General features: G+C 39.5%; 1 protein-coding gene across 1 annotated transcript in view; it reads right to left on the bottom strand.

Moving 5' to 3' along the window:
* LOC149787305 (uncharacterized) overlaps positions 1–23,578 on the bottom strand; it is a 170,405-nt gene that overhangs the window by 71,983 nt on the left and 74,844 nt on the right. The window contains exons 14-15 of the mRNA XM_089977841.1: positions 8,765–8,930; positions 5,263–5,286 (exon numbers count right to left, since the gene is read on the bottom strand). Coding sequence (XP_089833967.1) covers positions 5,263–5,286; positions 8,765–8,930 — 190 coding nt within the window. The remainder of the gene's footprint in view (positions 1–5,262; positions 5,287–8,764; positions 8,931–23,578) is intronic.

Raw genomic sequence — 23,578 nt, 5'->3', positions numbered from 1 at the left:
GAGCACATGTGTTTTGAACTTTTCGGAGTTGATATTGTGATGAACCAGACAGAACTGAGTTACAATAGTCCAGTCTAGAGAGAACTAATGAACACACACGTGCTTTAGTGGCATCAACTGAAATATATTTGCCAATGGATCTGATGCATCTCAGCTCAAGACTGCAGCCTTGCATATGGTCATGACATGTTGGTGCAATGCGAGAGTACTGTCCAGAGTAACACCTAGGTTTCGTACTGACTGTGTGAATTGATTGCTGGTGTTGCTGATATTTATTGTTTGAGGTAAAGGATGTGAATAAGAAAGTCTTTGTGTTGTGATCAGAATGGCCTCAGTTTTATTATCATTCATCTGCAGCTTGGTACATGTCATCGATGATTTTACACAAGAAATGCACCTCTCTACACCTTGGATAGTGGCATCAACTAAAGTTGGGTGACTAGATTTGTATATTTGGGTATAATAGTGTACAATTGGTGAGACACTGGATGACGATGTATGACACTTGAGAGCGGCCGAATGTATAGAATAAGAGGACAGATCCAAGAACAGACCCCTGTGGAACACCACAACATAGATCAACTGGGCTGGAGTGTATTCCATTTGTGGACACTATTTGTGTCCTGTTGACCAAGTAGGACTTGAACCACAGTAAGGCTGTATCATGAATGCCAAATACATACTGGGGACGGTGAAGTAATATATCATGGTCTATTGTGTCAAATGCTGCAGAAAATCAAGGCGGGTGAGGACTATAACCTTTCCGCTATCCAAAGCAAATTGAATGTCATTAACTACTTTTAGAAGAGTAGTTTCAGGACTGTGGCAAGGGTGATATGCAGATTGTACATTGCTAAAAGACTGTTTGATTTCAGATGAAATACAAGCTAAAATCGAACAACCTAAGATTTTTTTTTATATAAATGGGAGATTAGAAACTGGACGGTAGGTCTTTAATTCGTTATGGTCTGGTGTTGGTTTCTTCAGCAGATGCTTTACAATGGCAGTTTTGAATAATGATGGGAATTCCCCGGATGAGAGAGAGGTATTAATAACATCAGTTAGTGAAGGCAATACTGGATCTAAGCACTCAGGCAGCAGTGATGTTGGAATTGGATCAAGTTCACGTGACCTTGGTGCACTCTTCATCACTGAAATATCTAATTGACCTACGAAGGTGTAGATAAGGTTAACATATCGGAACCCTGGCTGGCAAAGATGAGACACACTGTGATGAGTAAAGATCGCCAGAACCTAATCTGGTCTTAGACGCTTCCAATTGTACCAGCATATAAAATAATGTCAGGTTCAAGTCAAGGTCACCAGAACATAATTAAGTATTTGAGGCCTCTGCATATCGAATTGAGAGTGATATTTAATTAAAAACGTCCCAATATATGTCGCTTACAAACACTGAATGACAGACGGAGAACGAATAATGCCTGCCTACGGTACGTCACAGGGAAGGGTGGGGCACAGTTACAAGAACTACATCTTAAATCTTTGTTTCCTTGATTACTGGTATCATTACTTCGAGATCAAAAGCCTGTCAAACGCATTTGTTCCATCTCATCAGTCCTACACAGTCGACAATAAAACCAAGCATTCTTAAAAGAAAGAAATCCCAAGAGATCAGAATAGGAAATTTGTTCATTATACACTGTCGGCAGCAAACGAAATCGATATGCCTAGGTTTACTTTACATTTATTCTCTTCGCTGAACGTTTCTTGACGTTAATTTTAGGATTTAATATCCCAAATACAAGAGATTCATTTTCACCGTTGATGCGAAATTGTCCCGTTTTGTGACCATACATATGCTGACTGAACAAAGCATGCTTCTACTGTTTTGATATATCAAATATAAAAAATATATTGTTTGTGATTCCTGAAGATGAAATAAAGATACTTTATTTTTAAGTATGTATGATATCGATTACTTAAAATATACGAAAGGATCGACTATTCAAGAAATCAAAATGATTTGCAAATTAATAGCGACAAGCATATTTGACGAGACAGTGACTGGTTGTTTAGAAGAATCCAAGAAAACATTGGTCTACATATATTGATTGGCTATTTAGAAGATAGTGATTTTATGCTTCGAAGAATCCAAGAAGGGTTATAGGTCTACACAATATTGATTAGCTGTTTAGAAGATATAGTGATTGGTTGTTTAGAAGATATAGTGATTGGCTGTTTAAGAGAGTCCAGAGAGACATGCATAGGTCCACACAGATTTTACGAACCACGGTATTTAAAAATAGCTAAGTCAATGTTTTTGTCAACAGTGTACCGTATATACTATCTTGTAAGTCTTATGCAACTGCGTAGACCCATATCTGTTTTGCATAATGTGACAGCAAATACGGGTATATGTACTTTGTTAGGACCAATCAATAGAAATAAAGAACATAGAGCCTGATCTACCAAAGCATAATGCGCTAGCAGGTCAGGGTCTAAGTTATTTCCCGCTGGACTAGACGTTTGTGTTTGAATATGATAATTAGACTGAAAAAGATTTGGAAATAAGAATGTGCTCTTTTTTTAAGTCTAAATGTATAACTTGTAACAAAATTATTAAAATAACAATTGAAACACGTTACCTTTGAACGACGCTCTTTAGGGTAAATGTCTCCAGATCGATAGGTAATGCAACTTAAGTATAACTTGCACGTGAGGAGGAAGTGATCGATCTTTTCAAGACCACTCGATGTTTCATTCATATATATTTTTCACAAATATATCTATATTTTGTGTCGTTAGATCTGTTTAGACCTATCAAAGATTTCAATTAAGATACGTGTCATGCAAAACAACCGTATAAAAGTAGTCTCAAGTCAAGAATTTCTAGATTCACATACGGCAAGGTCAACTCACCCGGTGCTGCAAAACAATAAGTTGCATTCATGTCAAATTCAAGCAGAAAAATTAACCATTGTACCAAATAAAATTGTTGTATTTGCATGTGGATTTTAATTTGCATATGTTGCCTACGACTTAATGTAATATATTGAAATACCCTGTTAATGAATGTATAGGAAAGGAGCAGTAGTTTATGTCACTTAGGAACTCAAATTAGAAGTTCCGTTGCTATTTCTGGGTCATAATAGGCTTGATGCGACTTCCTGTAGGAGGTGACTAATAGATGCAACATCTACCTATCTATCTCTCTCTCTCTCTTTATATATATATATATATATATATATATATATATATATATATATATATATATATATATATATATATGTATGTATGTATGATGTATATATATGCATACAAATCACATGGCGAATAACAGTCCTGTCAAGTGCACTGGATCCAGCAAGGGATCAAGTTTGTCAGGGACTGATTAAGATAAATGTAATAAACTAGTATCTAGGTAGCCTAAGCGTTTTCAACTCTTAATGAGTCTTTTTCAAAGGCAAATACAAACATAGACAAGACAAACAAATAAAACAGACAAACCGTTGTCTTTGTAAAACTTTACATGACTGTGGATTGTTGCGGATGCTGAATGATAGTTTATATTGACCTAGAAATGGATGAGCCATAGCGGCATCTGTTATTTTATGTAAATATGTGTACGAGCAAATTATATCCCGGATATTTCATTGTTATAATAGTAATTATAGGTTATTGGCTGACTAATATTTTTTTTAGAGAATCATTGAAAAGAGAATATGCCTGGTGCAAAAAGGTAATTGTATTTGTGAATGGCTGTCTTTTTCTATTCTTCTTGGTTTAAACAGCTTGGTTTCAATGTTCTAAGGCGGCGTATCCAGTAAGATTCCTTTTTTCTCCTGGTTTCGGAATTCCATTTGGGGTTGTGAGCAATTGCTATAAGTGTTATATCACTGAAAGTGTGGCCATGGGAGGAGAATTGTTCTGCGACTGGGCTTCTGTACAGTTTCTTTGTCATCAAATCAGATCTAAGAAGGTTGATCCTTTTGTGTACTTTTTCAGTTTCTTCGACATGCTGGATGCTACAGATCTTACATGTGATGAGATAAATTACATTCTCTGTTTTGCACGTTTTGTTTGATACATGTATGTTCAGTTTGTCCCTAGTCAAGGTGCTAGAAAATATCTTGGTTTCTATCATATGTTGGCAGATTTTGCACCTTTTATCGCCACAGGGGCCAGATTGACTAGTGTGGTCTTAGTTAGTGATTGGCGTTAGCTTCGCCCTGACCGGGATGTCCTTGAGTTTTTTTGGTCTCCGGTAGGCTACTACAGGTTTGTTCGTGTGTATTAACTTTAGTACGTCACACGATTCCACGATGGGCCAGTTTTTCTTGATGCTTTTACCTAATTTGGGGTTTTCTGGATGCTAGGTCAGGATAAATGGTATCCTATCAGCCTTTTCCTTCTCTCTTTTTTTTTCATTGCGGTTTGTTTGTTTCGCCCTTTGGGTTGCCTCCGCAATCAGGTCTTTGTCATAGCCTCGGTAAATCAGATGTTTAGATAATTCTTCAGACCTTTTTTTGGAATGTGTCATCATCAGAGCTAATTCTGCGTATCCTCAGTGCCTGGCTATACGGGATGTTCCTAATGTAGTGTTTTGGATGGCAGCTGGTTGGGAGGAGATACTGGTGTTTGTCGGTTGGTTTAGAGTATATATCTATATAGAGTTTATATTCTACCAGTCTGGTTGCTGTGTCCAGGAAAACATGGTTTGAGTTGGAGACTTCTGCCGTGGATTTTATTGAAGGATGGAAGTTGTTTGCCTTTGATATGAAATCATCCAGATTTTCTCTTCCATGTTGCCACTTCATTTCTATATCATGGAGGAAGCACACCCACAAGTGTGGTGCAAGTTCCACCGATGCTAAGAGTTGACCCTCCAGTTTTCCTATAAAAGTATTAGCATACCTAGGGGCCATTTTTGTACCCACTGCGGTTTCATTGATTTGCAGGTAGTTTTCTGTATATATATATATATATATATATATATATATATATATATATATATATATATATATATATATATATATATATATAGAATGTTTTTGTTGCTACTGATTTACTTTGCTAATCATTCCTATTCCGTCAATTATGGGGCTTCCATGGTGACAAATAAACAGCCTCCAGTATAACACTACAGTTTTAGATAAAACATCAAGGCACAAAACTAAAATCTTAATTCAATGGCATTTACTTTGCATCCAGAAAAAATAATTCAGAAACAGTAAGACTCTTGCAGACATTAAGACAATGTGATTATAGACTGACTGTAAATAAGAAAAAGAACTACTTTACCTTCTTTTCTCGGCGTGTTGTGAGCTGGAAGTTATTACAAAATAATTATTTCATATTCTTGATCATTTTACTTTCTTAAAATGTAAGTAGCGGCTTATTATAAAGTCATCTTCAAATATTCCTTATCTAGTTTCATCTACCACAATATCAGTGTATATATAACTGATGTGTCTTTCTTAGTATGATGCATTTAACATTACTAACGTGTTCAATGCACTTTAAATTAGACGCAGCTTTTGAAAAAGAGAAAAAAAAAATTAAACTGGGTAATGAATATTATATCCCTTTCTTTTAACGACTATAACAATTTCTGTCTATTGCATATCATTATTTCTGCTTGAAAGAGTTATATTTGTTACAAAAATTCTTTAGACCGTGTCTGATCTATTTCGGCTTTTGGGTGAAGTTCATACCAACACAACTTATAGATGGAAAAACTTGCTACGTTCATGTCCGTTGGTTCGTAAGTCCCGAAAGCCTTGTTAGCAAGACTGGATAAAACCACTTAACACAGAAAAATTAAATTTGACTACATTATTTGCTTTCATATGTAGATGAACTTATTAGATTTTTAGGACATAGCAGCATTTTTTCAATTGCAATTTTCTGATCTTTGTGCACACAAGGTTAAAGTCATCAAGCAACAACCACTCAAGATGTACATTTCGTAGGCATGTTTGTATTTATACACATATTACTAGGTGAGTATGAAGGTAATTTCAGAATATCGTTTATGGTTATGTGTTTGTTTATAGCCCGAGGGAAAGCAAGACTGTGGACACAGATAACGGAATCAGGAATGATACTATAAGGCGAGCATGCTTAGAGTCAGGCATCGGGGAAGAAATAATAACATACTCCATGATTGTTGCTGCAGGCCACATTTAGTGACTTCAGTATAGATTATCTATAGAAATAAAACATAATTCAAGGCAAAAGATTTTCAACTGAATATGAATAAAATATAAATAAAAACCACATGAAATATTAATAATGAGATACACAATGCGAAAGAAGGATTGGCTATTGAGCCAGAAGATTATATTAATGAAAGTAACACAATTCGTTATTGTTCATGAAGTGTGATGCATAAAATTCACCATATCTCTCTCTCTCTCTCTCTCTCTCTATATATATATATATATATATACACAAACACACCTATATATCCAACATCATAAAAACTGAATTCCTACACTCCAATAAATAAACATACATATATATGCGCAGGATTCACCTCCTTATGAAAAAATAGGAGGAAGGTTGTGTGGGGGCGGCGGTGTGAGTTAAAACTTAAAATTCCACACCAAAATATTTTCTGCATTCAGGATAGCGTCTCTGCTCCTCTGCAGTTCAGTTGAAAGTAATGCTAATTACCATTCAAGTAACTGTGCGCAATTGCAAGCCCTGACAAATGATTGGCCAGTGAAACCCATGTGACCACTACAGGGCAATTCAATTGGCCCTTTCGGGCTATGTTCACTGTCATAACAGAGTAAGGTAAAAAGTAGACCCAACCACCTCACACCACCCATAAATGTACTTACGCAGGCGTAAGTAGTTTTGTGATTAGGTGTTTGTTTACAGCTTGAGGGAAAGGAAGAATGTGGACACAGATAACGGAATCAAGAATGATACTGCAAGGCGAGCGTGTTTAGAGTTCGGCCCCACTATTTCACATTTCTTTAAATGTTTAAATTTTTTGGACTTACACGTTCTGGTAAGCATTTTTGCATTAGGTACATACGCATGGGGGCATACTTGAGTTAGACAAATGAAGTTTTGCTGGCATGTTCATTTTCCTTTTCCTTTATAGACCATCTGAATAGAGCCTTAGGCCATTTTGACATTTTGGAAAATTTATTTTAGTACATTATTCAAAAACCTGATGAGGAAGACAAATGAAGTTTAATACGAATTTTGTGTCTCATAATATTTAGTCTGATTAGATTTTCAGGCAATTACAACAATTTTTCATAATTCTGTACACATTTCTAATTATTTCTGCACAAACTTTGTTTGCAGGAGTAAGCAAACGCGGCTCAATGCTCATAGCAGAATTTTCTCAATTGTCACTCATGTTTGAACATACTGGACGCTGCAATTTTTAGCGAAACTTGTCAATGCGATTAAAAAAAACAAACCACTCGAGGTTGACAAATACAATTATATACATATGTCTGTATGCATATGTAATATAACCTGGTTCAATTATCATGCAATTATTGTTAATCCGGGATTTGCACTTTTGTGCAGTGGGATCTTACGTGATTTACAAAACACGAATATAGTTTTATCTCAGATTTTAAAAAGAAGATAAAGTGACTTGTATACAAGATCAAGAAAGAAATTCGAAATATGTGTATTTCACCAAAAAGTATTACGAATGCTTGGCTAATTGCTATGGTACTAGACACCATCATGTCTCAGTTCAGGATGTTATCGTTGAAAAGGCGTTAGAAATAGGATGGTTAGACACTGAACAAGACAATGATGTTGGTTTCATTTATACAGACTATCCTTGTTTGCCAAGAAATGAAAAGTTTCAAGCATCCAATGTTCACTAACTATAATAGAAATATAAAATCTGATATCTACCATCTGACTATAAGGTAACCATATCTACAAAACTGTTTCTCATCTCTGTCCGTGCCGGCTCGAATCTCGGATTCGGCCAATGTGGGTATGTGAGAAAGCTTGCCAGTAGCTTCTCGTGGGTCGGTGGTTCTTTCCGGGGTTTTTCCCGGGTTCTTCCTCCACCATTAATACTAGCCGCCATGTATAGCCTATCGTGTGCTGACAAATGGTGTTAAACCCTACAGCAAATAAAACCAAACCAAACTGTTTAACAGTCAGTGAGTTAGCCAATTTCTCAAAAGTATACGAAGCGTATTTGCGTTTTTAATTAGTGTTTTGCGTTTTTATGTAGTGTTTTGCGGTTTTATGTAGTTTTGCGATAATTTGTTTCAATCTGTATGCTGATTAGAAAATAATTTTAAGCTAGGTCAAATTAGTCATCATCATCTTTTTCTTCGTCTTTTCTCTCTCTCTCTCTCTCTCTCTCTCTCAAATTTCACCAAGGGAGTCATACTGACTTCATAATAGGTTGATTCCGATGTCTTTCAACAACTTAAACATCGACAGTCCATGCGCTTGTCCGCCCGTCAAAGTATCTAGTGTGCTTGTATGCATATTGTCCAGACTGTGGCATCTTTTGCTACAAGAACATGCATAGTTTAATGGCTGTCTCTTAGACAAATATGTTCTAATGCTTATCTTCCCACACGATTGCAATATTCAGGGCCGGATTAAGGCTAAAGGTTTAAGGTCATTGTCCGGGTTTAGGGTTAATTCACTATGGAATTGATGGGTTAAAGGTGGGCCTACAAAATATGAGGGCCCATGGTTATAGCCCTATTATCGAAGTGTTAATCCAGCCCTGAAGCCATTAATGCATAACATGAAGTTTTGTTTTGTGTGAAATCTTGGTAACAAATTTTACCTTGCATCATGAGTAACGAAATATAAATATGGCCACTGGAAGGCAAAACTTTCTATATCTCCATCTGTAGCTTTTACTATCGTATAAACAGAGTTATCTGGTGTCCGTCCACGGCCAATCATCCGTATCTCTATGCCCTCAGAGAACAACACAAATTCATCCGGAGCTGGAACAAGATATTTATAAATTATTAGTACTAGTAGTAAGCTTTGTTTTTATTAGTGGTGTAGAAGAAAATCAGTAGTAGTAGTAGAAGTAGTAGTATTAGTTAGAGTGGTCTGAATAACAGTAGAACGTCGGTTAAGTAGCTTAGTAAGCTCGGCATTATTGTAAAAGTAAAGAATCAGAACACTAGCACTGGAATGGCCCCAGGTACTTTTGAAAATATCTCTTTGTGATTTAGATGTCTCTTTCCCTAGCGACATTACATGGAATGTCAGGGAAAACCTCAATCCACCCACAATCTCTCTCTCTCTCTCTTTCGTCGATACAAATTCCCAAAAATAACAAGGGTACTATTTGGCCTCGAAGCCAAGTTGCGAAATTCCGAGTGATTTGAAGAAATCAATCACAAGCAGAATTTTGAGGGAACAGCTGACTTCAAAAAGATCGGGTTCCTCGTTACTGATGTTTTGTTATTGTATTTGTTTTGTTTTGTTCTTTGTTTTTGTGTTGGGTGTAGTGCTTTTTATATTTATTACATATTTCTTGACATATGTAAGCAAATAGTTGTTTCCTTCTTTCAACTACTTAATTTCAACATGGTTCTGTTATTTCATTACAGAAATTTACTCGGTATAAAGACTTGTCGAATTTCTTCGACGATGAAAGTAATGATTCAAACAAGGAAGAATATTCTTACGCGACAGGATTTTGAATATTCGCTGCAAAAAATAGAAAAAAAAAGCCAACACAAAATAGCATCAAGGAAACATGTACATGAGATCAGAATTTCAATGACAAGAGAAGAATATTTTGTTTTAGTTCGTTGATCGTGGTATAATCTGTCATTTGCTGCAAAATTTATTAAGCCTCCTTCTGGTGTCTGTTGTTGTTTGATTCAACAACAGAACATTTTATACCACTATCAATTCAGAAAATTCCCATCAAGACAAAATAAATAACATTAAAAAGTCTTCAGTGTTTGTATAACTATGGAGATGGGTAGTAGTTGATAAAAATGGTGGTTCCGGCTCACTTTCATCACTGCGTGATGAAGGAGGGGTCAGGAGAGCCTCCATAGAACTCTACTACTGGAGATTGGGGTTTATGGCTCACTTGTTCCTGATGCCTCCAAAAAAATGCTCACCTTAGAAGAAAATGTGGGTGCAGGCTCACCTGCATGGTCTAGGTGAGTGTGAACCCTAATACAATTCTATTACTGTGTTATGGGGGTTCTGGTTCAACTGTGATCGAAGGGGGTTTGGCTCACCTGCGTGGTCTAGGTGAGTGAGACCTTCCGTGGAACTGGGTTACGAGGGTTCTGCCTTTCTTTCATAACTGCGTGATGATGGAATGTTTCCACTGAACTGTGTTAAAGAATTGTTTGTAGTATAATGAAGTTGTCTTTTCCGTTTTATCCCTGGAGTGAGTGTGAATACGTTGAATCTGAGTGAGAAGAGCTCAGATCCACAGTCTGAATTAAGTGAGGAGGAGTCTTAAGAATGGTTGAAGCGTGCGAAGGAGTTGATAGCGTACGCAAATAAGGATCGGAGTTATGTGCATGAGATGATCTATTGTGAAGAGAGTGAAGAAGAGGAAGAGGAGGAGTGAGTGAAGCGTAGTCACAGTCATCAGCGTCCAGCGCAGTACTAAAATCAACAGTATTACATCATGAATAAGTTAAAGCATTTTCATTTGTCAGAGCCCCAGCAAAATTAATTTTGTAATTGGTTCAATAAGGTCATTCGAGTGCAATTAGTGCATCGTGCGAAATTCAATAAAATCTGAGTATGTATTTAAGCGTATCTTTGACAAGATGGGATTTCACGAGCATGCTTTGTAGCTTGATGGAGGAATACGATAAGATTATTTTGCAGGCGGTATCGTAATCAGAGAAGCGGTGGGAGTCCACGAGTTGAATGTTCAGAACAGCCAAGCCACCTGACGAGTGATTTTTTTCTTTGGTACAGATTACTTTTTCAACTCCGAGATGTCGTGGTTTGTCTTTAGTAATTCCTATTCGTAAAAAGACCCTAGAATGGGTTCACCTGATGATTCTTGGAGGGAGTAGGTAATGGGAATGTATTTCTTTTAAACGGTATGGACGATGAAGAATTCTTCCATCCAGTTCGGAGTTATTTTTCAAATGTGCATTTTTGTCTGCTGATTCTGACGGGATCCCCATCTTTAAATTTTGATCTAATAAATAAGACCTCTCCAACCTGCTGTTTTGATCTTTAGAGGAGACTTCGGCGGGTGGGGGCTTTATTCGAATGGTTCGATACCAGGTCTAATTGTAGTTGTCGACGAGATCTGGCAGGAAATCTAAGTGTCGGTTAGCATTATCACTGATAAAACGTTTTCCACATAGGATTTTTGAGAATTCAGTTTAATCGTTCGATGGCAAAGTCTTTGAAAGGATTACCAGTGCTGTATAGAGTGATGTTTTTTTTGAAGCCAGTCTGAGAAAGTTTTATTGTAAAATTCACCTTCATGATCTGCCCAGAGTTTATTGGGTTGTCGCGTGAGACTATCCAGTGCTTCTGCGATGGAAGTTACTTTTTTGTTTTTAAGTGGAATGACCCAAGCTTATTTACTGAAGACGTCAATAACCGTGATGAGTTAGTGGAAACGATCGTAGTAGGCGCTCTAATCACTCGTATCGACGAGATCTGCTGACCATATATCGTCGACGACTACAGCGATGACTCTGCGTCGTGGAAAATACGTACGTGCGGATTTATGCAGCTCATCTGCGAAATATATGCCCAACTTATGTTTAGTGCCAGTGATGCATTGTACGAGAGCTCGGTCTACACTTTCTCCGAACTTTTTAGGCTAGAATTCCTGTAAGTCTCTCAGTATGACGCCTTATCATCGGGAAGATCTCTGTAGCAGATATCGTTACGCAAGGAAAAAGCATCGACATCTTTGTAGGGTTCCTGCCCTGGCAGTGGCTGATCGTGTTCATCCAGCTGTTGTTCTAAAGGATTCCATGGCCCTGTATATTTATGTGCTGGAAATGTTCGTGCACCTCTAGGTCTGGGAAGTTTTCTGAAGAGAACATGGACATCCATGGCTCCCCCTAGAATTTGTCGATGTCCGCATATTTTACAATCTCCCACGAACATATTTCTTTCTTCTCGAAGGTCTTTGCATCTCGTATTGAGCTCGCAATATATACAATGATGCATGTTGTATACATTTTGTTAGATGAAATGTGATTTTTTAGATTCGCACACTGCAGATCTGGTGGGATCGTGAAGCGTTTATATTTGGTGACCACCTGGACGGGATCGGCACTCTCCGTCTTGGCTTTACACTTGAGATACCACGAGTCCATGATGGATATTATTTAAAGTATAAGATAACCTCAACGAGAGAGTGTCCTCAATGCCTTTCTTGGATGTAATCAACGCTGTACCATCCACAGGTGCTATCGTCAACATTTTAAAGTTCTAACGAGTTATACACTGTTCCTTTATGCGTTTTGTGGAGATAGCGTACGACAGCATCGGGAGGAGGTAAGCAAACGAATCGAAATACTCGACGTCGTACGAATGAGAATCACGGATGACGTGTGTAACTTGTCCAACGTAACAATTTTGGAGTCAGAGGTCATCTGTTCGGGAAGTTGATCTTTGGAAAAGACCTCTCGGAATGAGGGATAGGCAAAGAGATATTCGAGATCAAAGTGGCTTGAAACCTTTTTCTTTCTCATGCCTTTGCCTCTCGTGGTTCCCGGCAGTTGGTGTCCTTTACTGATACCAAACAATCCTGGCAGTAAGGTTTCAGCGATGCCTGCCAGCAGAGGTTAGATAAATCCTCCTTGTTTGGACGGTTGAGAGGCGGATAAGTGAAGAACGATACCTTTCCGATCTGCCATATACTCAAACGAATAGAGGCAGGATTTTAATGAGTGGCAGCCATAGCGGTGCATTTATACAACTCTGGAGACAACTGGACTTCGACTGGGACGTATGGCCTGGTAACATTATATGAAATGCTATTTATTTTTCGATATCCACGATGGGTGATGGCACGCTTTTGTCATTTTCTTGTGCCATTGCCCATGACTGCTTTTTTAATAGCTCTGGTGATGGCCCCTTGGCTTTAGATAGTCCTTAAGGCGATAGGATGTTAGTGAATAAATTGGGAGCCATAGTTGTGATGAAGAGAACGATGGCTGGGAAATGACGCCTTCGTCTCGTTGTCTAAGAGTTGTCATTTTCCTAGGCATATATATGCAAGGATATTCATTTTGCCATTGGGGACATCGAGAAGTCTGAGGTGATCGGAGTGTAACAGAGGTAATCAGCTCCTGGAGCCACCGTTTATCGGATTTCGATGTCGGCATCAGAGTCTTTAAGACGCTCGGTATGTTTAGAGACAACGAAGTGGTAGATAAGATACAACTTAGCAAAATCTCGAAACGAGACCCCCGTCCCTGTGTCGACGTCTTGATACTTCTGTATGGCTTCTAACAGCATCATGTAAACGCGAGAATAATTTCGAGTTCCTATATCGAAGTTGAACTCGACTTCTTGCTCTGAGTATTGTCTGCAGTTGAATGGGTGAGAGACCTACGTTATTAAGTATGAGCTTGTTTTGAGTTTGTGGTTGAAGAGCGTTACGCTGGTCTGCAAGCTGAAAGGCGACGAAGACGTGTCTTTGAAGTTCTTTGCCTGGATTGGTGGCGACTCTCCACCAGATGGTGTCCTTAGCCACCGTACACTGTTGCATGTAGAGTGAATCTCAAATACACGATGCTATGCTATGAAAGTGTGATAAAAATGTATTGTTTTAAGCCATACCCTGACATGATGACACCCAAGGTTGGTGCTGGTGGACCTTTAACCTTTTAATCTAGGTCTTGTAAAATTCCTACCGCCGTTCCTGCTGCAGAGGTTACTCATGTGGCTACCGCTTCGGCTGCCTTGAGAGCAATGGGTGCAACTTTAACGGAAATGCCTGGAAGGGCTGCTCGTACGGAAGAAAAGAAGGTGTATAAAAACCCACCGACGATTTTACGTCGCTATATGCATGAAGGCCTCGTCGTATCTTTATTTCATTTGCGAACATGTTTTCGCGACGTACATGCAAATAATAGGTGATCCTTTCGTTGTTGTTATTGACAGTATTTTCATACTTATTGATCAGCCACATGGTGATTTCAGAGACTGAGTACGTGTTTGTGATGAGATAGTAAATGAAGGGATTGCGACGAATTGGCATGAGCAAGACTGGAGGAAAGTTAATGGACGAGGAATAAATCACGTTGGAGGCTGAGTCTACCGAAGACTGGGATACCTGAGTGATCTAGTAATTGATGAGGAGGCTGTTGACATCGGTGATACTGACACGCATATTTCCTTCGTATACTCTGTTTTGGGTCAGAGATGTCCCAGCGCTAAACCCTAGGAGATATCCGATGGTGTTAGTGGTCAAATTGGACACGGTAATTTTATGCGAAGGTGATACGATTACGTAGCATATAGTAATAGTTTCGATTTTAAAGTTGTCTGAGAAGTCTCCTTTGGAGGTGATCAGTCTGGAGATTTCCGTCGCAATGTCGATGATGTTATATTCTCCTGGATCGTGTTAATTTCTTGTTGAAGCGCGACGACGTTAGATACCGATTGTTGTGACGTTAAAGAAGCTTCTGCAGATTTCAGCTGTGATCAAGGCGATTTCCTACAATGATTGCTGGTCCATTTCCAAGGGAGGATTATACCTCACTGTGGACGTGACCGACTTGGAGTCGAACAATAGCGTAGCGTCGTCCATGTCGTCTGTATCATGTCCTCGTACAAAATGCGATACTGATAGAACGTGACGAGTTTTTGATCCAGAAGATGGTTGAGGAGTTTGACCATTTCGTCATCTATGTCCACACAAAGTTTGCCCCCTTGTTTGGAGGCGATCAGCAACTTGAGAGGTAAGACGATCTCGGTTGGAGTGTGAAGGTAGCGGACGCTGACTCCACGACGGAGTTCTTATGCAGTCTTCTTTTGTTCGATCTCCTGCTAATGCTTTATCACGTCCGATTTTTCAAGCTTACCCTTTTTTGCCAGCTCTACCAATTTACGTACGATGTCAATATCTTCACGAGTAAGAACTTTTGGTATCATTGTAGACAGATTATATTCCTCTCCATATCTTCTTCAGCTACCTCACTGACCCTTACGCGTCCGTCTGAATCAACCCGAAAGCAATACGACTATATGTCGCCGACAGATATTCATCCTCTTGTGGCTCTGCCAATACACTTGCTCTTTGAATCGAGCAGTTTCTAATCCTGAGGGGATGGAGGGGACAAAGAAGACGGGAAAGTCTTCCCTAGGAGGCACTATCCCATGAGCTTTTCTTGGGATTCCAGACGTTGTGCTGATATTTTGATTATTTGAGGACCACAATCATATAATGGCAATCCGGCACTAAAAAAATGATGTGGATGCTCTGGGGCGTTTTTATTTGTGTCGAGGTTACTGATGTTCATGGTTTATATTCAGATGTCCTTTGGGACGATGATAGGCTCTGGAAATTCAAACAAGTAATGAGGATAAAGTTAGTCGCTCTGGAGATGGCATGGCGGTTCGTCTTAAAATGAGCGGTAACACTCTGACCAACCCAGAACACGTGTGTTATCCACCTCCGGACGCCAATGCCGCGCGATATTCTCACGTGAATAGATTCGCCCAGACTAAGTTGTCATTGACGGGTGGCATGATGACAGAAAATCTCAATATGGGTGGCCTGAGTTTGTATGGGCTTCCTGCGGCGACGGAAGGAACTTCTCAATGCATGACAGCCTCAGATCTGGAGGTATCACTGGCTGGGAAATACGATAAAACGGGAGGTACAGTCATTGGCAATGTCGCTGTGACTGGAACGTTATCCGTTGCAGGGCACAGCACGAGCGATCTCACAATGTCCTATCAGCTTCTGGAACAACGTTTCAGAATTCAAGACGTGTGGGAGTCAGTACTGGAATCACTACGAAAGCGACTATGATTTACCACTTTTTAACGATGGGCCGCTCCATCTGGATTGACAGAGACGCTATAAGAAAATTGATATTGGATATCAACGATACTCAATTTAGCTTGTACATGACTACGTCTATGTAAGGTCGAAAATTATACCTATAGTTTTTACCTACTGGTCCATCACGGATAATACCCAAGCAAGCTTGTACTCTTAGCTCAACTCCTTTGGAGGCAATAAATTATCCACAACAGGTGGAATCCTCAAAAGAATGCTCACTATGTCGGCGGGTACTAAACTGGTGGTGACGGATTATCCACCTACGGCTAAAAAAGATGTTGCCACAAAACATTGATGCGGGTACGCGTCGTGTCTGAAGCAACGTGGGATACGTGCCCATTCTCTCTGTAAACAGGGATAATTGCAGTGGCATCATCGTTTCAGTATCATCCGAATACTCAGCATCCTTCCGAGTCTATCTGGTATTTTCGACAGATCTTGTGGCAGCTCCAGCAGTCGGAAAGGAGTGGGCAACCAACGGAGTCACTTCTCATTTTTGGCTGTAGATACAACTAACTGAAGCTGTGGCGATATGAAAATGTAGGGTCAGATGACGAAATAGTGTCAGCGAAAGAATTCTCCTGTGGGGACTCGACGGTGTCAAACCTAATAATACCTCGGATGCCCTATACACCAGTGCAGCTACGATAGGATTTACCAAGCTCGAAATTGTCATTGCGGCCTCAAGTACGTACATGAATATTCCACGTTTAAATTCACGACACTCACAGCAGAAGCCCACAATCACGGCTTGAGTTATTTTCAGAATTTCACTCTGGAGGATTTCATATAGAGCATGGCAGAAATCGGTGACATCGTCATGGAGTTGTACCAGTTGTTGTTTGACTATACGTATAGACAGGATGCCTCTTATGCATCCAATAACCAGCATGTGCTGAAGCAGAAGACGGGAGTACACGGAGCGTTATAGGACGTCAGGCCGGCGGGTAAAGTCTCTCCGGAAGAGGCCTACGAGGGATGGAGAAAGGACGAGGTCGAACGATTAAATCTGTCAGTGGGTAAAATGCAGCATTGGGCCACTCCGAGAGTCCATCGACCGCTACTGGATGGTCTTCAAATTTTGTAAATATCGAGAGTCAGCACCGTTAGTTAAAACCTTCAAGAGTCTTGTACATAGCATTTTTAACGAATTACATCAACACCTCGTAGAAATTATCGTGAAAACTTTGTACCTCAAACAAAGACGATTTGGTGGTCGAAAGAAAGATGACGAGGCTCATACAAAAAGATTACGGCTGCATGGAGAAGGTGGTCTCCAGAAAAGCATTTTCGAAAAGATCAAGCCTGGCGTGGGTCTATCAACAAACGTAAGTTTTTGAGCAGGTCGGACTGCAGTACGAGGACGTAGAGACGATCGTGGCGGTGATGGTGCTCGGCGACCGTAGTGGCGAAATCGCTAGCGATGAGGCACCTTTGTTTAAAAACAACTAGGCTATAAAAGCGCTTTTTAACGTGATCATCTACAGCGTGTATGGGAAAATATAATCCAATGTGGTTGTGGCTTCCTACGCGTATTTAGAAAATGTTTAGCCAGAGGAATAGAGCAGAAGCTGAGTTCTGTTTTTTTGTGAAGAGGAAGCGTTCTTCCACGCGGACACTTTGTTTCTGTCACAAAGGCCTCTCTGGAACTGCTGGGCAAGATCAACAATCGAGAAAAAAAAGTCGAAGGAAATACCATGGTTTCACAGAGACAGAGATTTTATATTTATTTGAATGAAAGACTTTGAAAAAGTCCATCTCAACGTGGCAAACATCGCTCTGGTGTACTATAATCTCCACCGATATCAACGACAAATAACGGATGAGGGGTTACACGTCACAGAATAACAACACTATCTGGACCGTGTGAAATTGACGGCGACTGCTGGGATGCTGTCGGATCTCTTGAAATTAAATCAGCTGACCACAATCACACAGGATTTAAACATCTATCCTCTGTGGTTGGTGGGAGAAAAAGTATCTGTGTTCAACTATTATGAAATGTATTTGAATCTACAATTCTTAAAGGAGTACTTACACAACTTGAACTGCTGCAGAAGAGTTTAGTCGACGCAGAATGATCATTGACTTTAACATTATCGACGAAACCTTACCTATAGAGCAACGTCACGAGCTATTAGCGTATTATCGCTATTACCACCGGAGAGTCTACGTCTACAAACACGCATACCGACGTTACAAGCGCATCTTGAGAGTCGTTTCGATGATGCCGCTGATCAGAACTACTACGGGAGTGTTTCCGACAGGTGCACTAGCTAATCCAATGATGTTAATTTTATTCGGAGCTAGACTAACTATGCAGTCGCTGATGAAACGTCTCGAGCCAAGATTGGAGGCCAAACAAATACCAAACAGGCTATGCTGACTTTCAGAAAATGCTCAATTAAATCTGTTCGTATCTGACAGGAGCGCTTTTTGATATGACATTGCTGATTAGCGAAATGAGAACCATGGGCAATCTCATTTTGACATGGTACTAAACCAATGTACGACTCTTAGCCGATTCGAAACAATCTACGATCAAAATTATAAAGAGAATATCCGACGGTGATCTGTTTGTGACCGATGTGATTTTGCCTCAACCCGAAAACGCTCCACGAAGCCATTGCCACAGTCTTACGAAATCACGTGGCCGTGAACATCGAACTGACGTTGACGAAAGTACAAGGAGCAGCACGTGGGCAAGCCTTATTGGCCCAAGAGCATGAGTAAGACTTATCCAGTGATGGTGTTGTAAAAATCTACTACAACGTGCATCTGATTAGGCAGCACTGCATGCGATGTCTGAGCGAAAATACGTTGAAGAAAATTTTAAAATTATCTTAGTCTAGAATACCTTGGAGGAGGTCAAATGCCATGTGGATGATACACGGTATTAGACCTATAATTTGTAGAAAATCGGAAAGATATCGAGGAAGCCATCGTCAACGCGTTCTATCCCAGCATTGATATCAGCGTAGATCTCACTCTTACCAAAGTCCTTGGCATAGGTCACGATCTTGTATTACTCACAGCAGCACAGCAGAACAAACTCTACGACAGTGGCACGCTTACAATCTCGTACGGTAAAGAACTCACGTGCAAGCATTGTATCTCTTGCCTGCATCGAGAAGAACTACCGAAGCTGCCGTACAGTTCAGTAGAATAACATACAAATGGAGCGAAAGAATGGTTTTCGATTATTTCTTTTTGCTATCCGTCAGGTCTTATATCCAAATTGCACACCCGATTATCTGACTTGACTTCGCTGGAATGAAAAACGGAATAGTCGATAGAAACCACTCATCGATGTGCTTCAAACACAAAGCGATGATGGTACATCGTAGCAGTCGTGTCTGATTTTAGTACGTACGCTATGTACCTCTCCTTCCGTGTTAGCCTCGTAACGACTAAGCACGGGATGTACATTCCACTGCGTCATGCTTAATCTTAGAAACTCATTGAACAGCTCTGAATTATTTTTGGATGTCTGGGTCGTTCTGAATTTTTCGCAGTAATATTTAATCGATCGGATGTTTCGTCCACCGCAGCCCTGACACACTTGGAGTTGACCACGAACTCATTCATGACATCCCAGACAATGTGTCATCCTTGGACTTCCACGCTTAATCAGATCATAAAGTTATGCGCAGTACTCTCTCGTACAAGACTTTTTGCACCTTTCCCTACTGCCCTGAGAAAACCACACATACTTAGAGGCATGGTACTATATAACATAGAATAGGTGTTTTGTGCTACACAATTAAGGAAATGCAAATGAACAAGCAGTTAAATATATGAATTACAAAACTATATTATATATTATCTCTCGTCGACTAATGAGCATCGCTCAGTCGATAGAGTACTCCGGTGACCTATCCCAGATCCAATGTTGCTCTGTATGAATTTACTGTATTACCATCACCATTTCGTGTACATGGAAGACTTCAGCCGATTTTGGAGATCTTGGTATACGCAGCATAAGATTCGAGACTATTTCTGCTATCGCTGCTTACAATGCTTTCCTCAGTCCAAACAATACTGTCAAGAACTACAGGTCGTTCAGATGCCACGTGAGGAAGCACGACAATTCGAATACCAAAACAAACAATACGCGCACACGTTTTAGATCGTCTTCGACTCGAAAGCCATCCTTGAAAAAGTACAAGGACCTTCGCCAGATCCCATCCATTCTTTTACTTAAATAGAACATAAGCATACCCCTTGTGCGATCGGATATAAAACCTGTTGCACTGCTGATGAACGTTTGTCTTCGTCGTACCAACAACAACGAGGGGAGGACTGCGTCATCTGCTTCTTTGAGCTACACTGGTCGCCATCGACTCCAGAAAAACATATCTCATGCTCGATAAACCCATCTACGTCGGTCCAGCCGTTCGCGAACTCTCCAAAATACACATGCTCCAGTTTCATGACAACTTTATCCAACGATACTACGGACGTAAAGCTAGATCATTCATGACCGATACCGACTCGCTCGTCTACGAAATTCACACTGACGATGTCTACGGAGACCGCTATCGACGTCGAGATCTATTTGATCTAAACGATTATCCAGAAACAAGCTTATTTCACTGTAAAGACAATAAAAAGAAACTTGGAAAATTCAAAGATAAAACTTGTTGAATACCCATCACAAAATTTATAGGACTTCAATCCAAAATGTATTGCATCACACGCGATGATGATAATATCACGAAAAAAGCCAAACGAGTAAAATAATGCCAGTCATTACATTGCCACTATCGATCATTACAGACAGGGATATCTACAATAATACTTCATGAGAACTTTCAGATCACAAAGACATAAACTTTAGACTCTACTCAACAACAAACAAGGAGTGCATAGTGCTCCTTAGACGATAAACACTAATCCATCGACGGTATTCACACACTCGCCCATGGACTTTATCGCACAGAGTGAGCTGGAAACCCAATAATACAGTAATAATGTTCAATGAGGGTTCACACTCACCTAGACCAAGTAGGTAAGCCGGGACCTCTATTTTCTTCTAAAGTGAGCATTTGTTTGGAGACATCAGGAACAAGTGAACCAGAACCACCATTCCCCAGTAGCAGAATTCTTTGGAGGCTCTCCTGCTCACTCCTTCATCATGCAATGAAGAAAGTGAGCCAGAAGGCCCATTTTTCTCCTCTACAATGGGTAACTTCAGGCCTCATCGGCATTCTTCAGGTAACAAGCATTATCCCAGTAAGTTTATCTATATTGCTGATATTTTTCACGCGTTTCAAGAGACAATATACTTGGTTCACAAGGAGACGCTTCATCCGATCATTGCATTGAAATGAATGAAATTCATAAACAGGTTAGTGGCACCTTCCTGAGAGAGATTTGTACTAAATCATGGACACTGTCCATAAAAGGGCAAAGTTTACGCAATTTGTTAAAAACATATGTTTGGACTTTAACAAAAATGATGAATTGGAAGGATGATTCTATTTATAAGGCTGAAAAGGGCCTCTCAAATAGGCCATGGTTTGACCAGAAAGCATATTTTGGCTAAATTTAGAACATTGCTTATTTTCATTTACAGAGGGTTCAAATGAGACCGTTGCCATATTCCAATGACGATGCGTTGAATACATGTATCTTCTAAATCAGGGCTCACGCAGACGAGTGTGAGTTGCAAGAGTTACTTGTCCCTGTCATCGTTATCCTCGTCACAGTACACTTCTTCACTAAACTGTGTACCTTAACTAAAGAACCACTGGTACCTGATTGGTACTGAAATCATGAAAATAGTACGTTCCAATGTATAACTTCCTACAAAATATATAATACGATACGAGGTTAGTAAGTCGAGAAATTGCAGTTGCACATATGGCACTTGCATTATTACTGTTATTTGCCTTTAAAGTAAAATGTCTCGGCGTTCTATGTGTTATAATTTTCCTTTTCAATTAATCTTTATGACTTATCTATGTGAGAATGCCAAATATTATTATCACTTTCGTCTGGTCAGACACTACAACTCTTGTGCCCGATTATCATTATTTTCAAAACTGTGTGGCTTTATAAATACACCGTCACGCCAAATACAGACAGCATCATACATTGTTTGTAATTATTTAATCAATTTTCAAAAGACAATTGTCATCAACTTGCATTTAAAAGAAGAATTCCAGCTGTCTTAATGGCCACTAGCTTTCATACTAAATGATACATGTTGGTTAAACCTCCGTTCTAGAGATCTACACACATGCGCTACAAAACGTAGTATTGCTGGTGAGCACAAAAAGAACTGGAACATTTATAGGCAGTTATCCAAAGTAGATTTCTAAAATTTGGCTGTCTCAACATTACCATATTATAAAAATGTTACCATTGTATCCATTGTGGGAAAGTTGGTGGGAATCAGCCGAGATACTGACAATACTGATTTAGTATATAAAATAGCAACATATTTCTTGTGAAAAGCAATGACATGCGTACCCTTTCGCATGACAATGTATCAACAGAGCTTTAGCATTAGACATGAATGATTCAACGGTAACATTGCCTGACGATACTAAAAGCTACAGAAATTTTGTTATTCTCTGTCTTATAACTTCAAAGAGGCTTGACGCATAAAGGTGTAATGATAGCTTATTGAAAGGGAATATTTCTCGACGTCAAAATGACGCCTAAATTACTGCAGAGTTTCACTGTAAATGCAAACATCATTTAGAAACCGACGGCTGAATCTGAAGCAGTAATATAAGATGTTCATGACATTTACCTATATTTTGTATCAAGGTTACATCAGATACCTCTGTAAATAAACGAGGTCTTTTTCTTTGCAACGTGTTCTAGGCTGACAACAAGCAGGCACGTTAGGGATAGGCTGACAACAAGCAGGCACGTTAGGGATACGTTATTTCTAGGCTGACAACAAGCAAGCACGTTAGGGATACGTTATTTCTAGGCTGACAACAAACAAGCACGTTAGGGATACGTTATTTCTAGGCTGATAACAAGCAAGCACGTTAAGGATACGTTATTTCTAACCGACACAAGTCAAATGTTAAGCGATGTTGAACTTCGGCGCTTGCTCAAGGCAGAAAATGCATTCAGTTCTATTCTCAAGGTGCGATTCGGCATCTACTCGGCCCAGGGACGAGTTAGCAGTAACGTCTTAATCGGCCAAGCCAAATTTTATCAGGGACGAGTGGGTGGGTGCTTTCTTTGAGCCCTGCACACACACACACACACACACACATATATATATATATATATATATATATATATATATATATATATATATATATATATATATATATATATATATATATATATATATATATATATATATATATATATATATATAATTGTATGTGACGGCAGCATTAGCACAAGCAAGAAATGGATAAATAGGTCACTTTTAAATTTTAAGTTCTTTAGAATACTTGATTGTTGTGACATCTTAGCTAACAAATCATAACATTTTTCAATATTACACCAAGTGATGGCTACTCACGGAGGCACGGGGTTCCAGCTGGACGAATGGGTCTAATGTGCTCACCTTTACCAATTACTGACATCTCATCTGTGGTAATGGATTAGAGTCTCGGGCTCATCCAA

This window comes from Sinohyriopsis cumingii, chromosome 12 (genome assembly GCF_028554795.1).
Source record: "Sinohyriopsis cumingii isolate HCF-2022 chromosome 12, ASM2855479v2, whole genome shotgun sequence".
Lineage (NCBI taxonomy): Eukaryota > Metazoa > Mollusca > Bivalvia > Unionida > Unionidae > Sinohyriopsis > Sinohyriopsis cumingii.
The sequence above is the reverse complement of the archived record's forward strand: the minus strand, read 5'-3'. Positions and strand labels throughout refer to the sequence as shown.